This window comes from Camelus dromedarius, chromosome 11 (genome assembly GCF_036321535.1).
Source record: "Camelus dromedarius isolate mCamDro1 chromosome 11, mCamDro1.pat, whole genome shotgun sequence".
NCBI classification, from domain to species: domain Eukaryota; kingdom Metazoa; phylum Chordata; class Mammalia; order Artiodactyla; family Camelidae; genus Camelus; species Camelus dromedarius.
In genome coordinates this window covers 59,621,025-59,648,698 of record NC_087446.1, presented here as the reverse complement: position 1 = coordinate 59,648,698, position 27,674 = coordinate 59,621,025, and the positions used below count along the sequence as shown (strand labels likewise).

The window sequence follows — 27,674 nt, the reverse complement described above, 5'->3', positions numbered from 1 at the left end:
GTAGGAGCTGTTAATGAGGTAAGTCTCCAGGGAGCAGAAAGAAATTAGATCCAAAGAATAGGAACAAAAATTATTAGCCTTGGATTTAAGAAAGATTCTGTCCTCCACCAATACATAAGGTAATCTTTATGGTAAAGGTTTGGAGCAAGAGAGTTAGAAAGTTGGGGCTTCTAACTTCCTTGAAATGTAAGCAGGAAGGCTGTCTATTCAACCTAATAGATTAGAGACTGAATGAGACTGGCAAAGATTCGAAATAGAAGGCTCAACTGGAGACATACTGGAGGATTGTGGGTCAACTTTGAAGGACTTGAGAGATTGAAGACCATAAATTTTTAATCTCCATGGGATTTTTCTCTAGTAATTTCTGAACCCAGATAATACGATAAAAATATTTTCAGATTGATGTACTTAGTATTTGAGAATCACAGGTAGTGACTGTGAGGCATTGTCATAAAATTCCTTGTAATCCACTGAAACAGGAAAAGGATTAAGCCACAGCCAGAAGCCTCAGTCAAAAGTAAAATGATCTTGAGCATATTTTGGTGCATTTACTTCATAGCTTTTTATATGAGAAAACAGTCAATTGGCTCAATATTATTCAGAAATATTTCACCTTTAGTTTCATCTGTAAGATATAGACTGCTTTGCATAAGAAAGTTAAATTAGTCTGTTCATCACAAAGCAGTTAATTACTACTCTGTACTTTGGGCTGTTTAGATGATTGCACATGGGCTATCTAGATATTTGCACAGTAACATTTATTTGAATTTTAGATGATTGCAAGTCTATAATGTAATATTTGGTACTAAAGCTTGATCAGCTTAAAATCAGTATATATGTCTGTTTTAGGATTTTTTTTGATTGATTGTTATGCTTATATTATTTTCCCATATATCAAGGGTAGTAATCTGTACTTTTTGTACTTTGTACTTTGCTTATGAGATGTCAACCAATCATTTTTACTTTCCTGGCTTACTGGTTGCTCTAGTTACCAAAGGGAAATAATTTCCTGAAAATGAATACATGTATCAGAATCATATTTGATAAATTTGGAAACAAATAAATCAAATTTTTCTAAAGAAAATTCTTCAAAGCTGTTATAAATTTTTTGTTAAAATTTAATGCAAGTTCATCTGTTGGATTTGGAAGAGATAATATAAAATATAAAAGATAAATATAAGAGATAAAAGGAAATTATGAATTTCTTTAAAAATATATAGTAATAAAACTAAAACTGTGCATTTTACACATTTCACTGTACATATTTTTTAACCTGTTTTGATGCTTGAAGTTTCATTTGCTGACTGTAACTGTCAGCTTTATTGGCTGCAGCATTACTCATAATCTAAACATTTGACTATTTCATTTCATACATGTATGTGAAGATGTATAAATGTAGGTAAACTATTCTATATTAAATAAAAAATATTAGTCATATAAGTAATATTTCAGGAAGCAGAAGAATACAAAGAAAAATAGAACAAAACACCTGTGTACACCTCTCAGTTTTAAAAAAATAAAACATTACAGATCTAGTTGAATCTCCCTGTATATGTTTTCCTAATCCCAACTCCTTCCCTGCCTCTTGAAATTGATTTTTTATTCTCTTCCCTTACACATTTAATATGTATGCATGGATCTATAAATATTAATATTTGTGGCATGTTTAAATTTTTTTCTTTAGTTGCAGTGTGTGTGCATATCTATGCTATCTTAATACATTTATGTTATGTTAACATGTATCCTTTTGCAGCTGGTATTTTTTTGTTCAACATTGTAATTTTGAGATTTATCCATGTTAAAACATGTAGCTGTATTTTTCATTTCAATTTTTGTGTAATATTTCTTGGTAGGGATAATGGATATTAGGTCTTCCCCCCAATTTTCCATTTATAAGTTTATGCTGCAGTATATATTCTTAAGTTGTATTCTTGTAAATATGTGTAAGAGTTTCTGTAGAGTAAAACTTAGAAAGGGCAATACATGATTCTGTGATATGCACATCTTCATCTTTAATAGATACTGCCAAATTATTCTCCATAATGAGGATCCTAGCTTACACCCCAATTGGCAGTTTATGAGTTCAGTTACTACACATCTTCTCCACACTTTGTATTATTGACACATGTACATGTGTGTGTGTTCATCAATTTCATGAGAATAATGTGGTATGGGGTTAATTTGTATTTTTCTCATTGCTAATGAGATTAAGCATCTTCTCATATATATAGAGGTCATTCTGATGTTCCATTCTGTGACTCGCCCTTTTTTTTCTTTTTTTAAAAAATTAATTTAAAAGAATTTTTCATGTATTCTAATCCTTTGTTGATTATAGGTAGTATAAATATCTTCCCCAATTTTTTTACTTGGTGCCTTTGTTGAATAGCTTTTCATTTTAACCTCACAATTTCATCAACCTTTACGTTTAAGATTTTGTGCTTTTTGTCTTAATTCTTCCTGTATTCTAAGGTAACAAGGATTTTCTCCTATATGTTTTTTGAAAATTATACTTTTGCATTCACATTTGTGTTTTTCATCCAACTACAATTTATTTTTGTACAGTTTCTGCTGTAACACAGCATGTGTTCCTAAAAATCACTGTGCTATATGCAAAATCATGCAATAAAAACCACAGGGCATATGGGAAAGATAGGATTGGGGCACAGCACTTTGAAAAATTTTTGTCAGTGACACTTTTTTTAAAAAAGATGCTCAATAAAAATGGTGGCACAGTTTTACACATGTTAAATGTTTAAGAAATACATAAATACTCCAATAAATATCATATTTCCATTTTGAAAAAGACGAAGTTTGCTTGTGGAAGTGGGGATCAAAAGGGTTGCAGCTTGTGAATCTATTTTGAAGTGGTGGGAAGAAAGGTTATGTGAAATCTGCCAAGAAGTTTTTAACAGCAGATATGGAGAATGTGGCTCATAACACACGTGGTAAATGTAGGTAAACGTTTGAAATGCATGTTTTGTGTATGCCTCTGCTGCTCAGCATAGCTGGGTAGTTTCCCACATTTACCTAGTGTTCGTTTCAGAGTTAGGACTAGGGTGAGGCAAGCAAGGGACCTAGGGTGTTAAAATTTAAGGACGCACACTCCCTGTTAGGGTCCCTTGGCATCTCATTTGCCTCACCCTAGTCCTTGCCCTGCTTGTGGATGAATTAGTGCTTAAGCATACACTGTATTTGCATTATTGTTCCCTTATATATCAGTCATGTTTAACACATTCAGGTTTTTAAAAAGCTCTAAGTTAGAACTGACTGCCCATGAGAGGTAGAGCTCTAATTTTTTTCTGTGTGCATAGCCAGATCTTTCTCCACTGGTTTGTAATGATGCTTTTAGCATATAAGGTAGTTCCACATATACTTAAGCCTGGTTCTTACTTCTTTATGCTATTTTCATTGGTCCTTTTGCTTCTCCCTATGCTAATATCACATTTTCTTAAGCACACGTCTGGCACTAACTTTGTAACCATGGGAAGTGAATTTCTGTGTGCCTATGAAATTATAATAGTGCCTGCCTCATTGAGTAGTTAAAGAAGTAAATGAGCCAATATATTAAAGTGCTTAGAAGTATGTGCCTGGCCCAAGAGTAAAGCTCAAGTGCTATTTTGTTATTAAAAGTAATTCATGTAACAACTTAATAAAGAGTCTTGATATGTAGTAGACTGAGATTGCCATTTTATTTTTCCTTTTCCAAACTGAGAGTAAATGGGGAAAAGCTTATGAAAGGATTCCCTGAGAAAGTGACATTTAGACTATCTGAAAGATGATAGGAGTTAACTAGGTGTTGAGAGCATAGCAGAATATTTGAGGTGAAGGAACTATAAGGCAGAAAATAGTGTATCCAAGAACTAGATCTCAGCATAAAGAAAAATGGTACTGGAGACTAGAGAGGTAGGTAGGAGCAGATCATATCATGCAGGACCTATTAGGCAATGTTAAAGATTTTACACTTCGTCTTAAAGTCAGTTACAACCATTTGGTATTGGTACAGGTATAGGTGTAACTACTCAAAAAAGAAACTCAGGAGCTAAAATTGGGCCCATCTGAACCCTAATAGATAACAAAGATTGAGAGTGCAGTTGAGACTGTGTAATGAATTCAGGTACTTGTTCACTTATTTGTAATCTTGGTGAGCTATTGATTTTGTTCTAGGCTTTTATCAATTCAAATTGTGGAATCTTATGTTTTGGGCAGATTCATAGATTGAGAGTTTTACAGCACTACAAATTTATGTAAATGTCTTGAAATAAAATTTTTTCATTTATTTGTCCACTTCTAATTTCATGGGTGTACCTAAGAAGACTGCACATTATTTTGGTAATAGGTGCTCCCATTTTTTTCTACTTCCCTCATGTTTCATTACCACAGAATTCTTTAAGTAAGATATAGGTACCTGTAATAGAAATATGATGCCCTTTTTCAGTTGAAGGTAGTGTTGAAAATTAAATGGGAGAGTTTCCTCTCATGATAGTTTCATACAGAAAGCAGTCACTTCAAGATAGAGGAAAAGGAGTTGAACTAGAAAGGTTATGGCAGCAGGTAAATACTGCCCAGGGCAACCCTGCACTGAAACTAAAGAATTTATTAAATACTTTGGAAGCTGAAACCCCAACTTTTAGAAATATCTTTTAAGTAAATATGAATAGAATTTTGATAGTATTCCACAGATAGTTTTTAATGTTAGTTGTATATGTGACTTTTTAAAGTATAGTATTATTGTTAATCTATAAATTCAGTGCAATTCCAATCAAAATCTTATTTGGGTTTTTTTGTGGAACTTGATAAACTGATTCTGAAATTCATACGGAAAAGCAAAAAGTCAAATATAGTTAAGACAGTTTGCAACAAGAAGCAGCTGGGGAAGTGTGCCCAAATAGTAACATTATTAAAGTAATTAAGATAATGAAACTGACACAGTGATAGAACAATAGATGAATGGAATAGGGGAAAGGCCACTTAGTATGACATTTATTTGCAAAGAAAGCAAATAGAACGTCTGATTATCCTATTTAGATTGCAAGAGAGAAAGGGACTAAAAATTTTTTAGTGGGTGATGTACAATTAAGTATAATTTTCCTTTTTATCAGTTTAACATATAAGGTCATTGATAGTCTGTTCTATTTACTTTAGAAACAAGGTTTTCTTAAAACTTAGTTTTTCAACTTTTTTTCCTTCTCTCATAAAGTCTCAAAATCTGCTATATGGGGGCTCAGTTGCATAACCCTGACAGTGGGTTTGGAATATTCATGTATAGATAATTCTGCCTTACCAACTTTAAGGGAATTTAACTGCTGATGAATGTTCTTTAAGAATTGTTGGGTTTTGTTAGGTTGGTGCCTTTGCTTCAGGTATTTTCAGATATAACTATAGCATTTCATTCCTGTGGTGCTACATGTATAGTGCTGCAAGCAAAGAAACATTAAGAGTGGTGTTCTTCTAAAAAACTTGGTTGCACGTGAGGGCTTTAAACACCTTGTTAACCTTTATTTTTTATTTTGTTTGTGATTTAACCTGGTTAAGTGTGGGGGAAATGTTTCTGGAAAAGAATTTAAAATAATTATGAACTAGTAACAAATCATGGTAGGTATAATACAAATACATTTGTAAAGTTTTTAAGGTCTATAATTTTTTTATGCTTTCTTTGCTAGAGAACCATTATTTTACTTTTTCTGTCACTGGTCATCTGATAAACTAATCTAGGTATTTGAAATAAGATGAATATAGTTTCAGTAATGCTTACAGTGCTTGGTGTATTACACTTTTGAAATCAATCGAAAACCAACCCTGCTTGCCCCAGCAGATTTTATTTATGTATGAGAAACAGTTGGAGACAGTATTGTTGTTATTAACTTTTGTTAGTAAGGCAGCTAATTATTGTTAGTTTCTTTTAAACTTGGATTATAATTACTATAATCAATCTTACAAACCTCTAATAATTGCTTTCCTTACCCCCAAAAGAATAGAGTAAAATGTATAAAATTAACCTACTATATATTAGTAAGTTTTTTTGTAAAAGAACCATTTTTCATATTTGTATTTTACCATGTTGCATTTTAAATTTTGTTTTGATTGATTCTTACAATTACCATTTGAATCTTCAGTTGGCAAATATTTTATTGAATATCTGTTGCATTTTTTTAAGTGCTGTTAAGGATTTTTTTAACGTGTATATTAATAGTTGTCTTTAGTAGATATTTTGTAGAACAACAGAAAATACTTTACACAAGTAACACTTACACAAGAAGTGTTTTTCTTCTAATACTGTGCCATTACAGTTATACTCAGTAATCCTTTGAAGGAGGCATGTGCTTTGAAACAAAATGAAATATAAAAAATAGGTAACATTTCTACTACTGTTCGTATAGTTTCAGGTATTTTCCTTTACTGATTTCTTTTCTTTTTTAGGTACCTAGTTGATAGTCGCTGGTTCAAACAGTGGAAAAAATATGTTGGCTTTGACAGTTGGGACAAATACCAGATGGGAGATCAAAATGTATATCCTGGACCTATTGATAACTCTGGACTTCTTAAAGGTATTATTTCCTTCTTTCAGTCAGGTTGTAAATGTGTTCATTGCAATATGTTATGATCAATATATGGAATATGAAAAATGTTAATGTAAATAAATTGATAAATGAGAAATTTCTTTGTACAGTCATCCCTTGGTGTCCATGGGGGATTGGTTCCAGGACCCCCCTCCTCAGATACTAGAACTACTGATGCTCAAGTCCCTTATATAAAATGGCATAATATTTGCATATAATCTGTGTGCATCCTCCTGTATACTTTAAATCATCTCTAGATTATTTATAATACTTAATACAGTGTAAAAGCTATGTAGATATTTGCTAGTGCACAGTAAATTGCAGTTTTGCTTTTTGGAACCTTATGAGATTTTTTTCCCCAAAATATTTTCTCTCTGGAGTTGGGTTAAATCCACAAATGTGGGACCCATGGTTACAGAGGGCCCACTATTATAGATCTGATCTAATGAACTCAGATTATTCTGTCATAATTAGTTTTTCTTCTGTATCATGACCAATCTGGTTTTTTTTTTTAATTAATTATGTAATAAGGGCTTATTACTATTTAAACCTAGAATGTCAATTAAAAAGCACTATCTTACTTATTTGGGGGAATGCTATCTTGTGTATTATTTTCCTAATGGACCCATGACTTTTTTTAAGTTGGAACCATTGGTATATGTTTACATACTTTGATTTTTGCATTAATCTTCTATAACCGTTACTACTTGCCAGTTCTTCTAAACCTCTTATTACATTTAAAGAGAATAAAACATAAGTATGAGAACTTCCATTTTTGACCAAGATGGAGTAACAGGAATTAGATTTATCCTTCCACTTGAACGAACTAAAACCCTGACAAAATATATGAAACAGTGGTTCTCAAAACATTGGACATCAGGCAGCAAAGAATAGTGATCCCTGAGAGATAGGAAACAAATGAGGTGATCCCTACGGTTTCCTCAGCTTACTGCACTGAGAGAGTTTTCCACGACATGGCACAGAAGGGGAAACCCATGCAGAGCCTGGCATTCTTTCTTACTTGAGGAAAGAGTTTGGAGTCCAGGGAAACCAAGGCTGACAGAGTTTTCAGGACAGAGTACCAGAAGAATGAGCAGCACAGAACGGAGAAAGAGCAACCTAGAGATTTATAGGAGCTCTCTTGCGAGCCTTCAGCTGACTGTTGACCAGTGCATGTATGTGAAGAAGCTACCTAAGGCCAGGGAAAGAACCACCCAAAGAATTAGAAGGGACAGCAATTGAGGCTCATGTTACCAAATCAGATTTGTTTCCCAAATGTGCAGCAAACCAAACCCTGAGATGCCAAGGTTTGCAGCAGAGAAAAGGTTTATTCAGGGAGGAGTCAGGAAAACAAATCTCAGATCCACCTCCCTGATGGTGAGGGGCTCCAGGTATTTGTGGGATAAAGAAGCAGGTAGTCTGAGGCATGAGCTTGAGGAAAGGAAGTTGTAGATAAGAAAAAGGTGAGGTAATCGTCATACTGTGCAGGTGCGACTAAGCTCCTTGCTTCTCTGTGGGATACGTGTTCAGAAAATGGCAGCATTAGCATGTTCTGGAGTAGTTTTGGGCCCTCTGACGTTAGTAGGTCACTGAGCAGTAATTCACACAAACCCAATTAGGAAGTCGGTGGTCTTAGTCTTAGCCAGCTCTGCCTAAAACTGGACACAGCTTATTCCAAGTTTCTGAAAAATAACTCATGCAAACATCTTATTGTTTAGGCTGTGTGAGGCTTGGAGGACATAACAAGTTTTTGTAAAAACAATTAAAGTGAACTTCATCAATGAAGGCAGGTTACAGTTCATTATTTGTTAAGCAAGTTGTAGTTTAGTGGATCTAACTGATGGGTATCCTCGGTTTCACTCATATAGGACCATGAATAATGTGTTCACAGTAGCCAGAGTGGAAAACCTTATAAATCACAGGGTAGACTGCAAGGGACAGGTTTACCTCTATAGAAGGTCAAAATTAACTCTTTTTTCCTTCTAAATTGAAAGCATCAAACTATTTCCAAGTAACTTAACTGTGTCTCAGAACAAAACACAGTAGTATTTACAGGAATACAAAGATACCCAGCATCCAGCAAGGTAAAAGTTAGAATGCCTTGGATTCAACCAAGTCTTACCTGAATGCAAAGAAACCGAAAAATATGATACATAATGAGGAGAAATAGCAATGTTTTAAAAAAATTTTTAAGTGGAAAAAAGGAACAAAGAACAAATGAAACAAATATAAAGTGGATAGCAAGATGGTAGATTTAAACTCAGTTCTATGAATAATCATATTTAATGTAAATGTCCCAATTTAAGGTAGAGACTTAGATTGGATTTAAAAAAAAAAAGACCCAAGTGTATACTGTCCACTGGAAACCCATCTTAAATATAAAGATACAAATAAATTAAGAGATTGGAAAAGAAATGCCATGTTGTGATAAGCAAAATTCTAAGACTGACATCCAATGACCCTCCCTCTTATATAATCATGTCCCCCTTGAGTGTGGGTGAAACCTGTGAATAGGGTAAAATACCATTTCCGTGACTATGTATGACAAAAGGGAGCTTAATTTAATCACACATGCCCTTTAAAAGCTGAGATTTCTCTGACTGGTAGCTGAAGAAGTCAGAATCCAAAGCATGAGAAGGACTCACTGCTGGTTTGAATATGTAGAGGAGCACATGAGAAGGAAGACAGGCATCCTCTAGGAACAGAGAGAGGCGTTGGGCCCAAGGCCAGCACGGAAACAAGGACCTCATACCTGTAGCCATGAGAAACTGAATTCTGGCAACAACCTGAATGGGCTTGGAAGTAGATTCTTCCCCAGAGCCTTCAGATAGGAGACCAGCCTATCTGACATCTTGATTTCTTCCTTGTAGGACCCTAAGCAGAAAACCCAGTTGAGCTCACCTGAACTTCTGACCCACAGAACTTTGAGATACAAGTGGGTGTTATTTTAAGCCACTATAATTATTTGTTATGTAGCAATAGAAAACAAATACACTTACTAACACTAATCAAAAGAAAGCTGGAGTGGCTATATTAATATCAGACATTAAGTTTTAGAACAGATAACATTACCAGGGATAAAAATTCAGCTCATAATCGTAAATGGGCCAGGACAATTTGTTAAGAGAACATAGTAATCCTAAATATATACCCACCTAATGGCATAACTTGAAAATACATGAAGCAAAAACTGATAGAACTGCAAAGCAAAATAGAAATATATCCATATGATGAATATTTCAATACTTGTCTCTCTATAAATGGTAGAAAATGTGTAGACAGAACAGTAGTAATGAAATAAACCAACCAACCTGACTTAATTATTTATAGAATACTCCACTGAACAACATAATGAAAATTCTTTTCAAGTGTGCTCATGAAGCATTTAGACCATATTCTGCACCATAAAACCTGTCTCAAAAAAGTTAGAAGGATTTAAATCATACAAAATTTCTCTTACTTCAGTGGAATAAATTAGAAGTTTGTAACAAAGATGGGTGGAGCATCTTCAAATATTTGGAAATTAACACACATCTATGTAACCCAGGGTCAAAAAGAATGCAAAGGGGAAATTAGCAAATATTTTTAACTAAATGAAAGTGAAAATAAAACATACCACAATTTGTGGAAGGCAGCTAAAAACGTACGTGGAGGGTAGTTTATAATCCTTAATACTTACAAAGAAAATGAAGTTCTCAAATCAGTGACCTTGGTTTCTGACTTAAGAAATTAAAAATAAGAACAAATTAAACCTAAATTAAACAGTAGAAAGAAAATGCTAGTAAGTTGAGAACAGAAATTAAATATAAAGAGAAAACAGAAAAATAGAGAAACCAAAAATTGGTTCTTTGTAAAGATAATAAAATTTATAGAATCTAGTTTGATCAGAAGAAAAAGGGAAAAGACAGAATTACCAATATTAGGAACAAGAGAGGTAACATCAGTACAGAATTTACAAATAATAAAAGGGCAATAAAGGAATATTACGAACTTTATGCCATTAAATTCAGCAAATTAGATAAAAAAGACAGATTCGTTGAAAGATGAAAACTACCAAAGCTCATTCCAAATGAATAGTGAACTAACACAAATTGAAATGTTAAAAATACATTTTATGATGGCATCAAAAATATAAAATACAGGTAAATCTGACAAAGTATATGCAAGACACGTACACTGAAAAATATAAGACATTGATGAGATAAATTAAAACCTAAATAAAGAGAGAAATTATGTTAGTCAATCAGAAAACTCAATATTGTTAAGTTCTCCCACTCAGTCTACAGATTCAACATAATTCCCAATCACGTGCCTAGTAAGCTTTTGAAAAAATGCGATAGAATTTACATACCATAAAATTCATCCTTTTACATTATACAATTCTCTGTTTTGTGGCATATTCACAAATTGTGTGGAGATACACATTTAATTTACCTCACCGTCAGTTAATAGACATTTGGGTTGTTTTAACTTTCTGGCTTTTGTAAAAAACACTGCTCTGAACATCCACGTACAAATCAAAGTTCAGGTGTTTTTGGCAAATAGATACTTAATGCTCCAGCAGCATTTGTTTAAAAGACTGTCCTCTCTCCAGTGAATTCCTCTCACATCTTTGTGTAAAATCAATAGACCGTATACTTGTGGATCTACTTCGGATTCTCTAATCTGTTTGATTCTTACCTCACACTATATACAAATATTAACTAAAAACTGACCAAAGACATAAATCTAACAGCCAGAACTATAAAACTCTTAGAGAAAATATGTGTAAATCTTTTCCAATCTTGGATTAGGTGACGCTTTCTGACACCAAAACCACAAGGAACCAAAGGAAAATAATAGATAAATTGGACTTCATCAAAATTAATTTGTGTTTTAAAGGCACCATCAAGACAGGAAAGGGCAATCCACAGGATGGGAGACAATTTTTGAAAATCATGTCTGATAAGGGGCTAGAATCCAAAATATATAAATAACTCTTAAAACATAACATTAATTAGACAAATAACCCAACTAAAAATGGGCACAGGATCTGAACAGACATTTCTCCAAATATAAGCAGCACAGGTGAGATACTTAACATCATTAATCACTAGGAAAAGACAAATCAAAATCACAAGAGATACCACTTAACACCCATTAGGACGGACCAGTCATTCATTCCTAGGTATTTACACAAGAGAAATGAAAGCATCCAAATGAAAACTTGTACACAGGTATTCATAGCAGTGTTATGTGTAATAGAGAAAATTGGAAACAACACAAAATGCCCATCAACAGCTGAATGGATAAACAAATTTAATATAATATCCGTATAATGAAATCCTACTCAGCAATTTACAAGAATGAAATATTGTTACTTAAAAACATGAATAGATTTCAAGATAATCATGTGGCACAAATGAAGCCAAACAAAGCATTACGTACTAATTTTATATGAGATTCTAAAAAATGCAGATTAGGCTATATTTGCAAAATACAGATAAATAGTTTTCAGCGAATAGGACAGTGGACCTGGATGGACAGGACAGAAAAAAAGCTCCAAGGAAACCTTTGAGACTGACGGAAATGTTCGATATGTTCATCATTTTGGTGGTGATGATGGCTTCACAGTTGTTTTGATATGTCAAAATTATCAGATTTTACACTTTAGATCTATTGTAGTAGTTTACTATCTATCACTTTTATATCAACAAACACAGACGTAACAAAAATCAGCTGTTCTATGCTTAATTTAGGGTTGTTCTTCCCTTAAAAATGCGTTGATCATTTTATTTCGTCCACTAGATATATATAACTGTCTGGATTCTGGTACATAATAAAATCATTTACCCAAACTCTTAAATTATTGTGGAGAACAGAATAGAAGTCTTAATTTTTTTAACTTTTTTTTTCCTCTTCTTAAATTTTCTTCGAGGTAGTCTGTTATAGTGGAGAGAAAATGAATGTTAGAGTAAACAGATACATGCTTGAATCCAGTCTCTACAGTTTTCTGTATGTGACCTTGGGCAAGTTAATACCTGAATCTGTTTACTAAGCGAAATGGAGATATCTACTTCATAATATTGTTTGGAAAATTAAGAGATAAAATGGTTTTCCCTAATAACACCTTTCATAGTACCTGCAGTTTTCCTTATGAATGATCTTGGGCAAGTTACTCAATTTCCTTCAACATAGTTTCTAATCTAAAACAGAGAGCTACCTATCTTACAGGATTGTTTTGAAAATTGACTGCTATAACATGGTTATCGCCCATATGTGATAGTACATGATACATATGGGGGTTTAAGAGTTTCTTTCACTTTCAGAGGGTTCTGAAAATCTGTTCCAAATTGTCAGTTTTGATCATGAATTTAAAAGTTACAGCTAAAAGTTTTAAAAAAAACTGAGTCTAAAAATTCTGTTTTCCCATTTCTGTTCTTCATGAAACATAGTTTTCTCAAAGTTTAGTATGATTATTTGAGCATAGATTGATCCTCCAGTAAATAACTTTCTTTTAACCCCTTCAGCATTTTTCTTCCTTCTTGTTTTATACTTATTTCTAATTAATAATAGTACATTCTCATTACTGAAGTAGTACCAAGAGCAGTTTTGCTTCCCATGTTTGTTACTTCAAGGCTGGCTCAGAATGAGAGAATCTTCTTATGTTGTAAGTAACTCAGTAAACTGTTTTCATTTCTGCACTTTGGAAATCAAGTAAAGGACCAGATAATAAATGAGTCTCAGATTAGGACTGTGATATAGGTGTAATTCAAGGTATTTCTTCCAGATCTCTGGCCTGCCCTGTACTACATTTTAGTTTAACTGGAATTTTGAAAATGGATTATAGAATTAGAACCACATCTGAACAACTACTTCTGCTTTAGATCTTAGGAGGAATCTAGATCAGGGGCTCTGTGGAGTAATGAATTGGTTCATAAGATGCCCTTTTATGATTTCCATCTTGGTTCCCAGCCCAGGTGCTTTGGCATCATTGTAAAAGGTTATTGATTTGCTTCAGAATTTTCTTCATCAGCTAATGCTAGAGTGACCACTATTACCATGGGATCTCTGGTACTTAAAATATTTGGGAAACAATCTTTATTCAGATCCAGATTTCCTTGGTTAACAATTACATTGTAGTATTTTTTAAGAGCCCAGTAAAAGAAAAATTATGTTTTAAATATTGTTGGTTGACTTATGGTACACACTGAAACTTTGTACAGCAGCAGCTGGAATATGTAGACTTAAATGTGAACCTCTTCAGAACTTTGTTCAAAACTCATTATTTAACTGCCTAAAATAGTCTTCATGAGTTTAAAAAATTTGTAATGTTTGCAACCGAAGTATTTAGAGATATGTAGTATTGTTTCTTTTTATGTATTGAGTTTATTTTTCCTTTTGCAGATGGTGATGCCCAGTCACTTAAGGAGCATCTTATTGATGAATTGGATTACATACTATTGCCAACTGAAGGCTGGAATAAACTTGTCAGCTGGTACACATTGATGGAAGGTCAGGAACCAATAGCACGAAAGGTACGTATTAAGAATAACTGAATACAAACGTTTTTCTTAACAGTTTACATTTTGTTGTTAATTCAGTGACTTAAGAAGCCTCATCAGTTTATCTTGGAGAAAAAGACCATCAAAATGTTACTGTACACTGTATAATAATGCCTGACACATAGAGAAGGTTTATTATATACTATCCACTGTTACAAGCATATCATACATTATTAACTAATTTAATCCTCATAAAAAAACTCTCTAAGCTAAGTATTACCCCCATTTTATAGATAAGGAAATGAGGACAGAGGCAGAGAGGTTCAGGGTCTTTAAGAAAGTCACATCATTTTACAACTTACATAGCCTGACTCTGTTTTGTTACCCACTGTGCTGCACTGCTTTTTTGACTTAAAAAAAAAAAAAAGTTAAAAATAATGAAATGATGAGTAGAAGAAATATTTTACAACATAAAATTTTTTTCAAAGTTGAAAAAAATGCAGGTATTTTATCCCCATTTTAAAGTGCCATACAGTCTTGAAACATTAACAATGACCCACTTTCTTTACTTTTTGGAATTAAGTCATTTATGAAAGTGTCAGTGTTTGCATAGTAGAATAATACCAAATGCTTAAAGTAGGTGTGCCAGCCTTATACAAGTATTTGATAGTGTATTTGAGTAGAGCATAATTATTTATCTGATTTTATTTCCACATAAAAATGATTAAAAAGTCAAATTATATAACAGAATGGTATAAACCTCTATTTGGAATTATCTGGAACTGATGCTACAAAGTTGCTGTATTAACAATTCGTATTTGTATATCTATAGTTTAGGTATAGAATTGAATCTTGTTCTCTAAATAGAATGTGAATGTGCCTTTGATTTAGTTTAGTATAGTTCCATTTTATTCCTTAATTTCACCCAGCCTTTTTTTGTAGCCATTTCAAAATTATCTCTCCTCTCTTCTAAGAATATATATATAAAATGGCCTATCACTTTATCTGTAGTTACTGGAGAATTAAGTGTTTTAACCATTTGAAGGATAAACTATTTAGCTGTAAAACTGTCTAGAAGAAGTTCATTCCTGGGATAAAAGAAAATCTATATGTGAAATATCTTCAAATGTGTTAAACTGTATTACTTCAGCCTTAATGACACACTTTTTTTTCCTTAATAAGTGTAGCATACATATAGTATAGTAAACAAATCAATCAACAACTCCATTAGCATTTCTTTTTTGAAAGAGGCCATAAGTGGCATTTCTTGAAATCTGTGATAAGCAAATTAAATTAAAGAAGAAAAAGAATCATGAAAACTTTACACAGGAAGAAAGGAAAAAAGTCTGTTAGGAGGCTATATATTTGTTTTTAATAAGGTAGTTGTAATTTACTCAACTTATAACTCAAATTTTGTGTGTAAAAATTACATGGAATGTTTACTAAAATGTATCTTCCTCCAAGATTAAATCAGTAAGTCTGGGAATTTCCAGTTTTACTATGTTTCTGATGCCATTGAACTCAAAAAGCAGACTCTGATGCTGTTGGAACTTAAAAAATAGACTAGTCTTTCAGAGTCTGAAACCCAGCTTTGAATTTCACTAATCTGATTGTATTGTATTAAGGAATCTGGAATTGGTAGCTGTGATGAGAAGCAAAGTTAACCATCTTCCTGGGCCTCAAATCATCTTTAAAATGTCTCAGTTAATAATGTCAGGCATTTAATTTAAAACAAAAACAAAACAGGCAAATGAAAAGAAAATATAATGGAACCAAAGTCCAAGATAAACAACAGATAATAGAAACAGACCCGTGAGGAATCCAAATAATGGAATTATCAGACAGAAACTTTAAAACACTGTGCTTGTTATGTTGAAAAAATTAAAGAGTTTTTAAAGAAGTACAAAACTACTAAGAACCAAATATAATTCTAAAACTGAACAATAACATGAAAAAATTAAGGATTAAGGACTTAATGTTTGGGTGAAATACTAAGCAGAAACAGAGAGAATTGTAAACTAAATGACAACATCAGTAGAAAATCTATAGACTTAAGTTTAAAGAGACAAAAGAATGGAAAATAGAGAAAAAAACAGAGGGATATATGAAATACACTGAATAAATTTAACAAAATACATATAAGTGGACTCCTTAAAGGAAAGGAAAGACAGAATGGGGTACAAGTAATGCTGGAAGTAATAGCTGAGAATTTTCCACAAGCAATGAAAGATATCATACTACAGAGTCAAGAAATGCTATGAATTCCAAGCTAGAAAAATACAAACAAAACCATACTGAACAAAACTTTTTTGGGGAAGAAAAAAAAAAAGATTCTTGATAGTAGCCAGAAAAAAGATATATAAACTTTCAAAGTAAGGGTAAGACAAATAAATGATTTCTCAAGAGAAATGAAAGCCAAAAATTAATGGAATATCTTCAGTGTGCTGAAAGAAAATAACTGCTAACCTAGAATTCTATGACCAAGGAAAGACTCCTTCAGAATAATGATGGAAAAAAGCCATTTTCATATAAACAAATTGATAGACATGCAGTAAAAAAAAAAATACAAAACAATCTTCAGAATAGAAGAAAAACTACTCCAAAATGAAGCTTGGAGACATAGGAAAAAATGTTGACTGGCAAGAGTAAATACTGTGAATAAATGTTTAGGTAGATTGTTTAAAATAGCAATAATTTCTTATGAGGGTGAAAATATGTATAAAATTTAAGTATGTAACAACATTAGCATATAAGTTAAGGTTGTTGCCCCCAAGACAACCCCTGTTATCTCCGACTTCTCATATCTACATCGTTGGGTAGTCCCCATCCACACTGTATCAGGATCTTAGTATTGTATTGGTCTTTGTGGCCAGTGACATACAGCAAAAGCCATGGTACAGTATATCACTTTCAAGATTAGATTTTAGGTCAAAAAGTATAAACTTACAGTTATAAACTAAGTAAGTCGTGATGATGTGTTATACAGTATGGTGACTATAGTTAAAAATATTATATTGCATATTTGAAAGTTGTTAAGAGTTCTAGAAGATCTTAAAATTTCATATCACAAAGACAGATGGACCTGGAGATTAATACTAAGTGAAGTAAGTCAGACAAAGACAAATATCGTATGATATACCTTATATGTGGAATCTAAAAAAATGATACCAATGAACTTACTTACAAAACATACAGACTCAGACATAGAAAACAAACTTATGGTTAACAAAGGGGGAGGGGAAATGAGGGCTAAATTAGGAGTTTGGGATTAACAGCTGCAGACTACTATACACTGAATAGATAAACAGGGTCCTACAGTATAGCACTGGGAACTGTATTCAATAGCTTGTAATAGCCTATAAGGAAAAGAATATGAAAAAGAATATATATAAATGAATCACCGTGCTATATACCAGAAACTAACATAGCACTGTAAATCAACTATACTTCAATTAAAAGTAAAATTAAATTAAAAAATAAAAATTCTCATCACAAGAAAAAAAGTGTAACTATGTAAGGTGACAGATGTTAACTAGATTGACTGTGGTGATCATTTCACTATGTATACAATATCAAATCATTATATTGTACACCTGAAACCAATATAATGTTGTGTGTCAGTTGTATCTCATTTAAAAATTAAAGATTATATTATAAAAGACACTTTGGCTAACATCTTGGGTGTGCACACCCTCTTGCTCTCTCTCATTTCTCAGTCTGGGAAATTCAACTGCACACTCAGGCAGCCTGTGGAGGGGCTCACATGTTAAGGAACTGAGATCTCTGGCCAATAGAGAGAAATGGAGGCCTGCTAACAACAATGTAAGTGAGCTTGGAAGTGAATCCTCCAGTCTCATGAAAGCTTCCAGATAATTGAAGTCCCAGTCCACAGCTTGACAACAGTCTCATGACAGATCACAAGCCAGAACAACCCAGCTAAGCAGCCCCAGATTCTTGACCCTCAGAAAGTATGTGAGATAATGTCTGCTTTGTTAAGCTGATAAACTTGAGGTAATTTTTTATGCAGTAACAGATAGCTAGTACTAACTTTGTTACCTGAAAGTTGTGTACTACCATAGCAAAAACTTGAAATGTGGTGGTTTTGGAACTGGGCATTGCGTAGAAGCTGTAAGAATTTTAAGAGTATTAATGAAAGCCTAAAGTGCCTTGAATAAATTGGTAGTAGAATTTTAGACTCTGAGGAGGCTGCCAGTGAGATCGTAAAGGAAAGTGAGGAAAATCTTATTGGAACTCAGAATAAAGTGATCTTTGTTACAAGGTGGCAGAAACATTTAACAACATGTCAACTGCAGTAAACAAAAGGTAAAAAAATATATTTAATGAACTGAACAGTCTGCCAAAATGTATGACTGGGTTTCTTTCTGTGCTGTTTATAGTCAGATGTGAGAAAAGAGAGAGAAGCTAAATAAAGGACTGTTAAATAAAAAGGAACCAAGACTTTCTAGTTTTGAAGATTAGTCTCTGCATATGACAAACAATGCTAAAACAAAGAAATACTTCCAAGCAAAGGTCAAACTCAAGACACTCTTAGGAAAGCATGGTCTAAAGTTGAAGCCAGGGCTGTGACTGGAAAATTTCTTTGTTAAGACCTCAGAAAAGTCAAAGGTGGTGCCTCACAATACTGTTCAGACAAAAGGCCCTTTAAAGAATTTCAAGGTGTACTTCATACTTCCTTTCAATATATGGCTTTTAGGAACAGCAGAGCTTCTAAGAAGCTTGAGGGTGATGTCCCTCAGACTTCTCAGTATAAACCCAAGGTAGAAAGTACTTAACTAGAGGACATTTGTGGGTGTGACTTTTGTCTGCTGGGATGAACTTCAGTGAGATCCACTGGAGACCCACTGTGTTTTCAAGAACCACTGCCATTTTGAACTGCAGAGACAGTATAAAATTACCTTTGACCTCCCACACTTCAACAAGCAAGAAATCAGACTAAGAATTTACTCAGCTATAAACAGATGCTAACTTTCATGAAAAAAGGATTACTCAGAAGGCAGAACCAGGTCTGCTCATGAAGAGTCATTTTCACGTAAGGGTAAAGTGAGCCCTTTTATCAAGGAGCTTCCAGTATTTGCCCGGGTGGATTTCAGTATTTCTGTGGACTATTGACTTCTTTGTATCCCCTGCTTTCCCTGCTTTTAACAGGAATATCTAAAAGATTATCTGCTGCATGCCCCACCATTTTATTTTGGGTTTGTGTGGCACAGAGAACTTATGTTTTAGTTTACAAGCCTGTAGAGCAAAAGGAACTGTATTCGAGATGCTTAAAGAACGATACCCAAGAATCTGCACCTTGATCAGATATAGATGACAAGTTTCTGAACTTTGAGTTGATTTTACAATGAGAAGACTAGTGAGGGCCTTTGCAGGGGGAGGGTGTATTTTGCATGTTGTGGGGTGGGACTGTGACTGAGTGCCAGAGGGTGAACTGTAGTAGACAGCCTCAAAGATGCTCCTGAGTTTTTGCCCCTTCTTGGTATTCACACTCTTGTGTAATCTTCTATGTCATATTAGAGTTGGCCTGTGTGATCAGTAAAATAGGACACAAGTGATGGTATGTCATTTCTGAGATTAGTTTATGAAAGATACTGGTACTTCTAACTCGGGAGTGCTTTCTTGCTCTCTCTTGGATCTATCACTCTGAGTGAAGTCATTTGCCACACAGGCAGCCTATGGAAAGACTCACATAATGAGTAACTGAGGTTTCTGCTAACAGCTGGAGATGAGCTGAGGCCTGCCAACAACACATGAGTGAGCTTGGAAGCAGATTTGAACAACAGGATTAACCACCATGACCTAATTGACATGCATTGCACTTAGTCAGTGCAGAACACAAAAAAATTTTAAGTGGAATTTTTATCAAAATTAACCATATTCTGGGCCATCAAACAAATTTCAGTATATTTCTAATGATAGAAAAATTTCAGTGTATTTTCTTTCCCCTAGGGGAATTTAGAAGTCAGTAACAAAAAGATAATTGGATGATCTCTCATCTACCTAGAAATGGAACAATATACTTTTAAGTAATCCTTGGATCAAAGAAGATAGAAGAAGTAAAGTTAGGCATATTTTAAACTGAATGATAATAACAATACGGCATAAAAGAATGGCTAAAGCCATTCTTAGAAGGAACTTTATAGCTTAAATGCAAATACTAGAAAAGAAGAAAGACTGTTGTCATGAGAAGAAAAGAAAATTAAGCCTAATTAAGAAAGAGTAATATAAAGTAGACAGTAATAAAATAGAAAAATTGCACTGAATGAACAAAGTTGACTTGTTGTAAAGAACACTGAAATAAGACCAGTAAACTAAAGATGAGTCCTGACAAGACTGATCAAGAATAAAAGGAAAATAGGTACAGATCCACCTATACTGGGAAAAGGGGTACATTATAGCAGAGTCTAAAGAGTTTTTAAAAGATTAATTTTGAACAATTTTATGTAATAATTTGAAAATTAGATGAAATGAACAAATTTTCAGAAAAATATAGCAATGTTGAAACAGTAAGAAATAGATAATCTGAATTGCCCTGATTAAAGAAATTAAATCATTAAATGGAAACCTTCCCACAAAGAAAACTGTAGCTCCAGAAGGCATTACCAATAAATATTTTACCAATATTAACAACATAATACCAAATTTTAATAATACAATACTAGGTGGTCCAATCCAGCAATATGCAAAAAGGGAATTAAAGGCCAGGCTGGAGTTTTCTTTCAAATGCAATTTCAATTTTACTTTGAAAATCACTTACTAATAATTTTGGTATTAGCTGAATAAAATAGAAAAATAATAGCAATATGCAAAAAAAAGATGTTTGATAAAACTCAGTATCTGTGTATGATTTTAAAAAAACTCCTAGAAAACTAGCAATAGAAACCTGCTATAAATATACTTACTGGTAAAATACTCAAAGTTCTCTCTCTTTCAGATCAGGGACAAGACAAGGATATCTATGTTAGAGGTCTTACTAGTGTGGTACTGCAAGGAAAAGAACTGAAAGAATAAGAGTTGAAAAAAAAAAAAGAGAAATAAAGTTGTAATGGTCTAGAAGACATGATTAAATATGTAGAAAATTCCAAAAATTTTACTGATAAACCATTAAAATTAAGTTTCACAAGGTGGCGGGATATAAGGTAAATATAGAAAAACCAATTACTTATCAGCAACAAATAAAGTTAAATTTTAAAATAGTGTTTACAACAGATCAAAGTACTTAGGAATAAACCTAACAAAAACTACTTTACTGCAATGAAAATTACAAAATATTACTGAGCAAAATTAAAGAAGACCTAATGAAGACCTGGGAAGTCACCAGACTCTCCTGTAGAAGGGCAGACAGTAAATATTTTCAGCTTTGTGGACCGAATTGGCCTCTGTAGAGACTATTCATCTCTGCTGTTTTGGGTGCAAAAACAGCCATAGGTGACACCTAAATGAACGACGATAACTGTGTTCCAGTAAAATGTTATTTACGAAAATAGATGATGAGTCATGTTTAGCCTGTGGATCTCAGTTAGCCCACCCCTGATCTATTCATGAATTAATGCCTACCAACATCATAAAAAGAGTGGCAACTAGAAATTAATTGTATCTTGTTTAGAATATATTTCACTATGAGATAGTCTTACTAAAAATTGCAAGAATAAAAAGATGGATATTGAACTTTTCTGTTAAAAGACACTTCAGAGACTTATCAGTCAATTGCAGCATATGGGCTTTATTTGGATCCCGATTCAAACAATATATTAAAAATGAGATAGCAGGGACAATTTGAATATTGACTGGATATTTGATACTGAGGGATTAGTTTTAATTTTTTAGGTGTGATAATGATGTTATGGTTATGTTTGAGTCCTTGATTTTGAAGAAATGTATCTCAAAATATTTGTATGGTGTTTCACAAGTAAAATTTGTTTGTTATGTGTGAACACCTGTGACTTTATAGTTAGTCATACTTCTCTACTAGTCTGTCTTTATTTACTACTAGGTGTTCTCATCCCGATTCCCAGGACTAGGTCTAATTCACCTGTGTCTACCTAGCACTGAGCATAGGTGCTCATAAGTGCTGCAGAAATGAATGTAGCTAACCCAAAATTAGTAAATGTGTTCATTACGTCCAGTGACCAAATTGTTTTAAAATTCCAGATTTCTTTAGAAATTACTTTGTTTCCAAAGGTGGAGAAGTAGTCATTTGGAATGAAGTAAAGTTTCAGTGAAACTTTTATATGCCAATATAAAGAGTGGACTATATTAGGTTTATCAAGTATATTTCATCGCTTAAGTCAAAAATGCTGTCTAATATTCACAGCAAAATGAACAAACAGAAATTATATTTATTTTAATTCATCACGAACTTGTATTTCCCTCACTAACTTAGTAAATAATCTTGACCTTCGTTGTGGCCAGGAATTAATGGAATTCACAGATTTCATTTTATGCTTGCCCCTTATTTCCAATATAAGACAATATTATAATTCACTTAGAAAAAAAAATTTAGCTGTCACCTTTAATTCTGAAATGTAACTATTATTTCTGAATATTCAATCTCCAATCTTATTTCAAATGTATATTTTAATGGTTATAGTAGTTAGGTAAATATAACTTTGTACCCTGTTTCTCATAAGCCTGTTTCTTCTTGTTACAGTCTTCATAGCCATCTATTTTAAATGATTATTTTCAGCACAGATATTTTTAATGAAGGCAGGATATTTTATATAAACAAATATAAAGGAGATGTTATATGAACAAACAGTCTGCATATGAGTATAATGATACTAACACAGAAATGTGCTAATTATTTTTCTATGCTATGATGCTGTTGTGTTCAAGCTTTAATCATTCATATAGAATGGTTCTTTCAAATAAAAATAATTGGAGAACAAACTCGTGTCTTCTTTAAAAGAACTGCTTATTAATACACTTCTTTTGGAAATAGTAAAATACCTTATAAATATAGTAGTATTCTGAGTAGTGATAATGAGGGTTTTAGCAATGTAAAGTATTGTTGGAGAAAAGAAAAAGTAAGAAAAATTCTGAGTCCCAATAAAGTGTGGTTTTTTAAATAATCTTGATGTTTTGTTTTCATTGTTGATAGTGACTTCTGACAGTTAAATTGCCAAGTTCTTTCCAGGATACTATCTATTAGTATTATGAAAATTAATTTTCAGTTTAAGGAAAAACTATGTTTGCTTAGAAAATACATACCTCAATATAAATCATTATGAGGGATTTTCTTATTTTTTATTATTTTATCCTGTTTATTTATCCCATTACCTGCTTTATTGTTAGTCACTCCATTTTTTTCCATAAAAATGAAGTCTTTAGGTACCTCAGTTTCAACAACCTAACAGTGATTAGTAACTAACTTAATATAATGTTATTTTAGGATTCTTATTCAGATACTGAGTCCCCAAAATTTCTGATAGAAATATTTTACTCCTAGCTTTCCTACTTAACTATAACTCCAAGTGATCTTATAAAATTAAATGATATTATATCCTTTGCTACATTCTTGACTTCAAATAAGCATAAAACAAAATCCTTCAAATAAGATATAAAACAAATTAGTTAACTAAGTTAGACAGTTCATATATTAGTTTATAATATGGGTTTAAGTTAATTAATGGAAGTGCAGGTTGTTGCCTATTTAGAAATATGAATGTAACAAGTATAATTAGAATATATCTAATTAGTAGAGTATCATAAAAATTCACATTGGATTTGACATTAAATACTAGATAAACTATATTTGAACTATTTGAGCTAAAATAAGTTTCCTGTGAGTGAAAGATAAATTTATAAGTCCCTTGCTGGATGGATGCTAAGCTTGAGTACAGCAGTTATTTGGAGCCTCCCTTTTGCCATATTTGTCTAATGTATCACATATCAGGCTGATTACTATTTTCAGAAACAGTATTCATGACTGAAATCCTACAGTTAACCTTTAGAAGATCAAAAGGAAATATACTTATCAAAAAGGTGACCCTAATGTATATACTTTTTCTCTTTTTTTGCTTTATTGCTTGCATGTTTAGCAGCTTTTTGTTTTCATTTGTTGCATAGAATTACTGAGTGAGCATTTAAAGGTCATACAAAGTCATCCTGGTATGGAAAATTAACATATCAGTTACAGGGCATAGCTGAGTATTTTGGCAGCAGTAATTTGGAATTATCATTTTAAAAGATTTATTTTAACATACAGAATCATTATAGCTGTTGCTAACTGAAATTTTGTAAAACTTACCATTTTTAAAGGTTTTCTGCTTGAAATCAAGTACTGAAAGCTAGAAGTATGTCTGTATCTTTAATCAGAGCTGTATTTACATTTTGGATGCAGTTTCTCGTCATAAATACTACATGTCTTCATTATAATATACGAAGTGTCTTCATGGAGCCTTTCTAAACTATTAATATTTGTATCATGATTGTTCATATTCTGTTAAATATCAAAATTTCCAGAAATGTTCCTTGCTTTTTCAGTTATCCAGTATCTTTTATTTTATGTTGATATGTTTTAGTAATTACTATTTTTTCATTGGAGATCTATAATTTTTTTCTAAAGCCTCTTTAGAGAAATGTATTGTTATTCCAAGCAGTGAAATATATCAAGCTATAGCTGACACTGATTTGTTTTGTTTTTTTAGGTGGTTGAACAGGGTATGTTTGTAAAGCACTGCAAAGTAGAAGTATATCTAACAGAATTGAAGCTCTGTGAAAATGGAAATATGAACAATGTTGTAACTCGAAGATTTAGCAAAGCTGACACAATAGGTAATGCAAGATCCTGTCTCTGTTAAACCATTGCTATTAGAAATTTAGTTACAATTCTATGTGTTATATGCTGCTAGGATGATAACCATTTTAAGACTTTATCCTTAAACATTACTGATTTCCAAGTTTGATACAATGTATCTTAGCTTAGAGTTGAGTTATTTATCCTTTCTAGATCTTCTTGTCATTATTAGGTGAGTTTAATATTTGTGCCATTTTACTTATTTTAAAAAATCAAATAATTATTGTTTTAATTTAGCACTTGAAAATGTGTATCATGTTTGTAACATGAATATAAATTAAAGTAAAATAAATAAAAACCTGTGTAGATAAAACTTTGTCAGGTAATGTAATATATAATAATAATAATAATAATAATAATAATAATAATAAAAAAATAATATAATAATAATGTGTACCCTTAGCATGGAAAATGACAATTGTTTATTTTTTTTCTATCAGTTTATTCTTTGGACTCTAAATATAATTAAGTAGATACTTAAGGTAGCAGGCTTAGCATTGTTGTGACTCATTGATTTTTTTTTTTAATGAGTAGGTTACAGAATTATAGTATCAAATATAAGTGTGCCTAACTCCTTCTATATATTTATATATTTACATATCTTTATGTATTTACCTATCTGCACATATATATTAAAATATATGTAACTTTTAAAAATTCTGTTTAAAAGCCACATCTTAAAAATCAAGAATGTACTGAATAAACAAAACAAAACTCATAGGTAACAGAGAACAGATTAATGGTTGCCAAATGGGAGGGACTTGAGATGTGGGTGAAATGGGTGAAGGGTATTAAGAGGTATAAACTTCCAGTTATAAAATAAGTCATAAGGATGTGATGTACAGTATGGTGACTATAGTCAATAATATTGTATTGTAAATTTGAAAGTTGCTAAGAAAATAAATCTTAAGCTCTTAAATACACTTTATTAAAAGTAAATAAAAGTACTTCTGAATTGCATGAATACCTTTGACTTTCACCACTTAGTCATTTCACTGTAGGAAAATAATTTTAACCCATAATTTTCATGAAATAATACCATTTTCAGTTCCAAATGCTTAGTTAATCCTAATGTTTTTGCCAAATATTATGTATGAATTTTTTATTTTCCCTCTATTTATTTAGCTAGAACATTTGTAATTTGAGGAATAATTTCATATAAACTCATACAGTCATCTTTCTAAAATGAATGCTTAAAATATTAGAAACTTCATATATAAATGTCATTTTATTATATTGTTGTGGATAAAGTAACTTAACTTGCATTTCTAGATTTTTGGACCATACTCAGGAAAGTAAAACATTCCTACATCCTAAAAATGAAAAGTTTTTTTTAATATATATAAAATTACATTAATCATAATAGTAAAATGTGCACAATAGGAATCTATAAGTCTATCAAACAAAGGTGATCTTTTTAAGTTAATTCAGAGATGAATTTTTGAAATGCTCAGCCAATTGGGATATAAATAAGAAGCTACCTCTTAAATGTTTGATGTAGTTTTCTAGTAATTTTAAAGAAAAAAGAAAAACAAATTTTATCTTTCATTATTGGAACATGTTCAATTTTGGTATTTTCTTTGTTCCTTATCTACAGGAAAATATAAATTTTTGAGACAATAAGATCTTATTTTAGAACAGTAGTTCACTGAATAATATTTTTAAACTTGTTATATGAAGATTTGAGGTTTAATTTCTGAACTCAAAACAAGCATTTTGGAGTTTTCACATTAGGTACTAAGTAAGAATTTATCAAGGAGATAATTTATAAAGAATCTTTGATTTGGAAAGTTAATGATTTGCATAGATTTTAATCAGCATAGTTTAAATTTACTAATACTTTAAATGCTACATGTAACATTGGTTATATGCCTTAAAATTTTGTATGAATAAATTTTTATATAGCTAACATTTCTTATTGTATTAAAATAATTTTTTCAAACTTTGTTATCAGTACTTTTGTGGTCATTAAACAGTTTTAAAGAGAATGAAAAGGAAAATATCAGAAAGAAAATATCAATGTATACGTGTATACTGGTCACATTTCCTTATAGTAGGCCCAATTTTGAAAATCTATATTAGAGCTAAGTTAAGTGAAAAAAGTTTTACAACACTTAAAAATAGTCTAGTCAGGAATTTTAGAGACTTCATGGTTATAGCTGTCATAGTGGTTAGCAGTTATTGAATGGTTACTATGTTTTAGGCACTTTACAGGAAATTTCTTATTTAAACCTCAGCAATACTATACTCTTATCTTAAAAGGTGTTGGAGCCTAGGCTTAGGCTAAGTTAGCTACCTCAGTTTACCCTGGTACCAAGTGATAGGCCCAATATTGTAACTCCTTAACCAGGGCTCTTATACCAGTCTCATCTTTTAATTGATGCCTTGCACAATCGATGCAAGTGTTACTCAGGCTTATTTTGTTTTTCTATAGGAAGTGAGTTTTGAAAAAATAATGATTTTGATAAGAAAGGAAATATGGGATGTATATTTTTCCATATGGTTTTTTTAAAAATCTTGATTAAAAATGATCAAAATAGCTGTGTACATGAAATATAGCTATATAAATTATATGAATAGAATTCAGAAATAAAAAGTACCCGTTTTCTGTTTTTACCAAATTAATAAAATGTTCCATTTTCAGCTAGTACTGCCTACATTGATTTATAATAAAAATGGTAGTAGCCATAGGCAGGATCTAAATAACTTACCATGTTCAAAGCAGAATATTTTGCTGTTTAATACTTTTCTCCCTAAATTGATATGTTTGGATATTGAACATGTTCCAATAAGATAGATAAAATTTGTTTAATTTTT

General features: G+C 32.1%; 1 protein-coding gene across 9 annotated transcripts in view; it reads left to right on the top strand.

The window, feature by feature from the left end:
- USP15 (ubiquitin specific peptidase 15) overlaps positions 1 to 27,674 on the top strand; it is a 107,715-nt gene that overhangs the window by 13,416 nt on the left and 66,625 nt on the right. For 6 of the 9 annotated variants that reach the window (XR_010382953.1, XR_010382954.1, XM_010989149.3 and 3 more), the window contains exons 2-4: positions 6,418 to 6,545; positions 13,944 to 14,074; positions 24,709 to 24,835. Coding sequence is in view for 6 of the 9 variants with exons in the window: in XM_010989149.3 (XP_010987451.1) it covers positions 6,418 to 6,545; positions 13,944 to 14,074; positions 24,709 to 24,835 (386 nt within the window). In the remaining 3 variants the exon portion in view is untranslated. Of the gene's footprint in view, positions 1 to 6,417; positions 6,546 to 13,943; positions 14,075 to 15,758; positions 17,434 to 17,757; positions 17,864 to 24,708; positions 24,836 to 27,674 lie in introns of those variants that run through there. The other 3 variants (XR_004140063.2, XM_031462354.2, XM_010989150.3) reach the window with 3 other exon arrangements.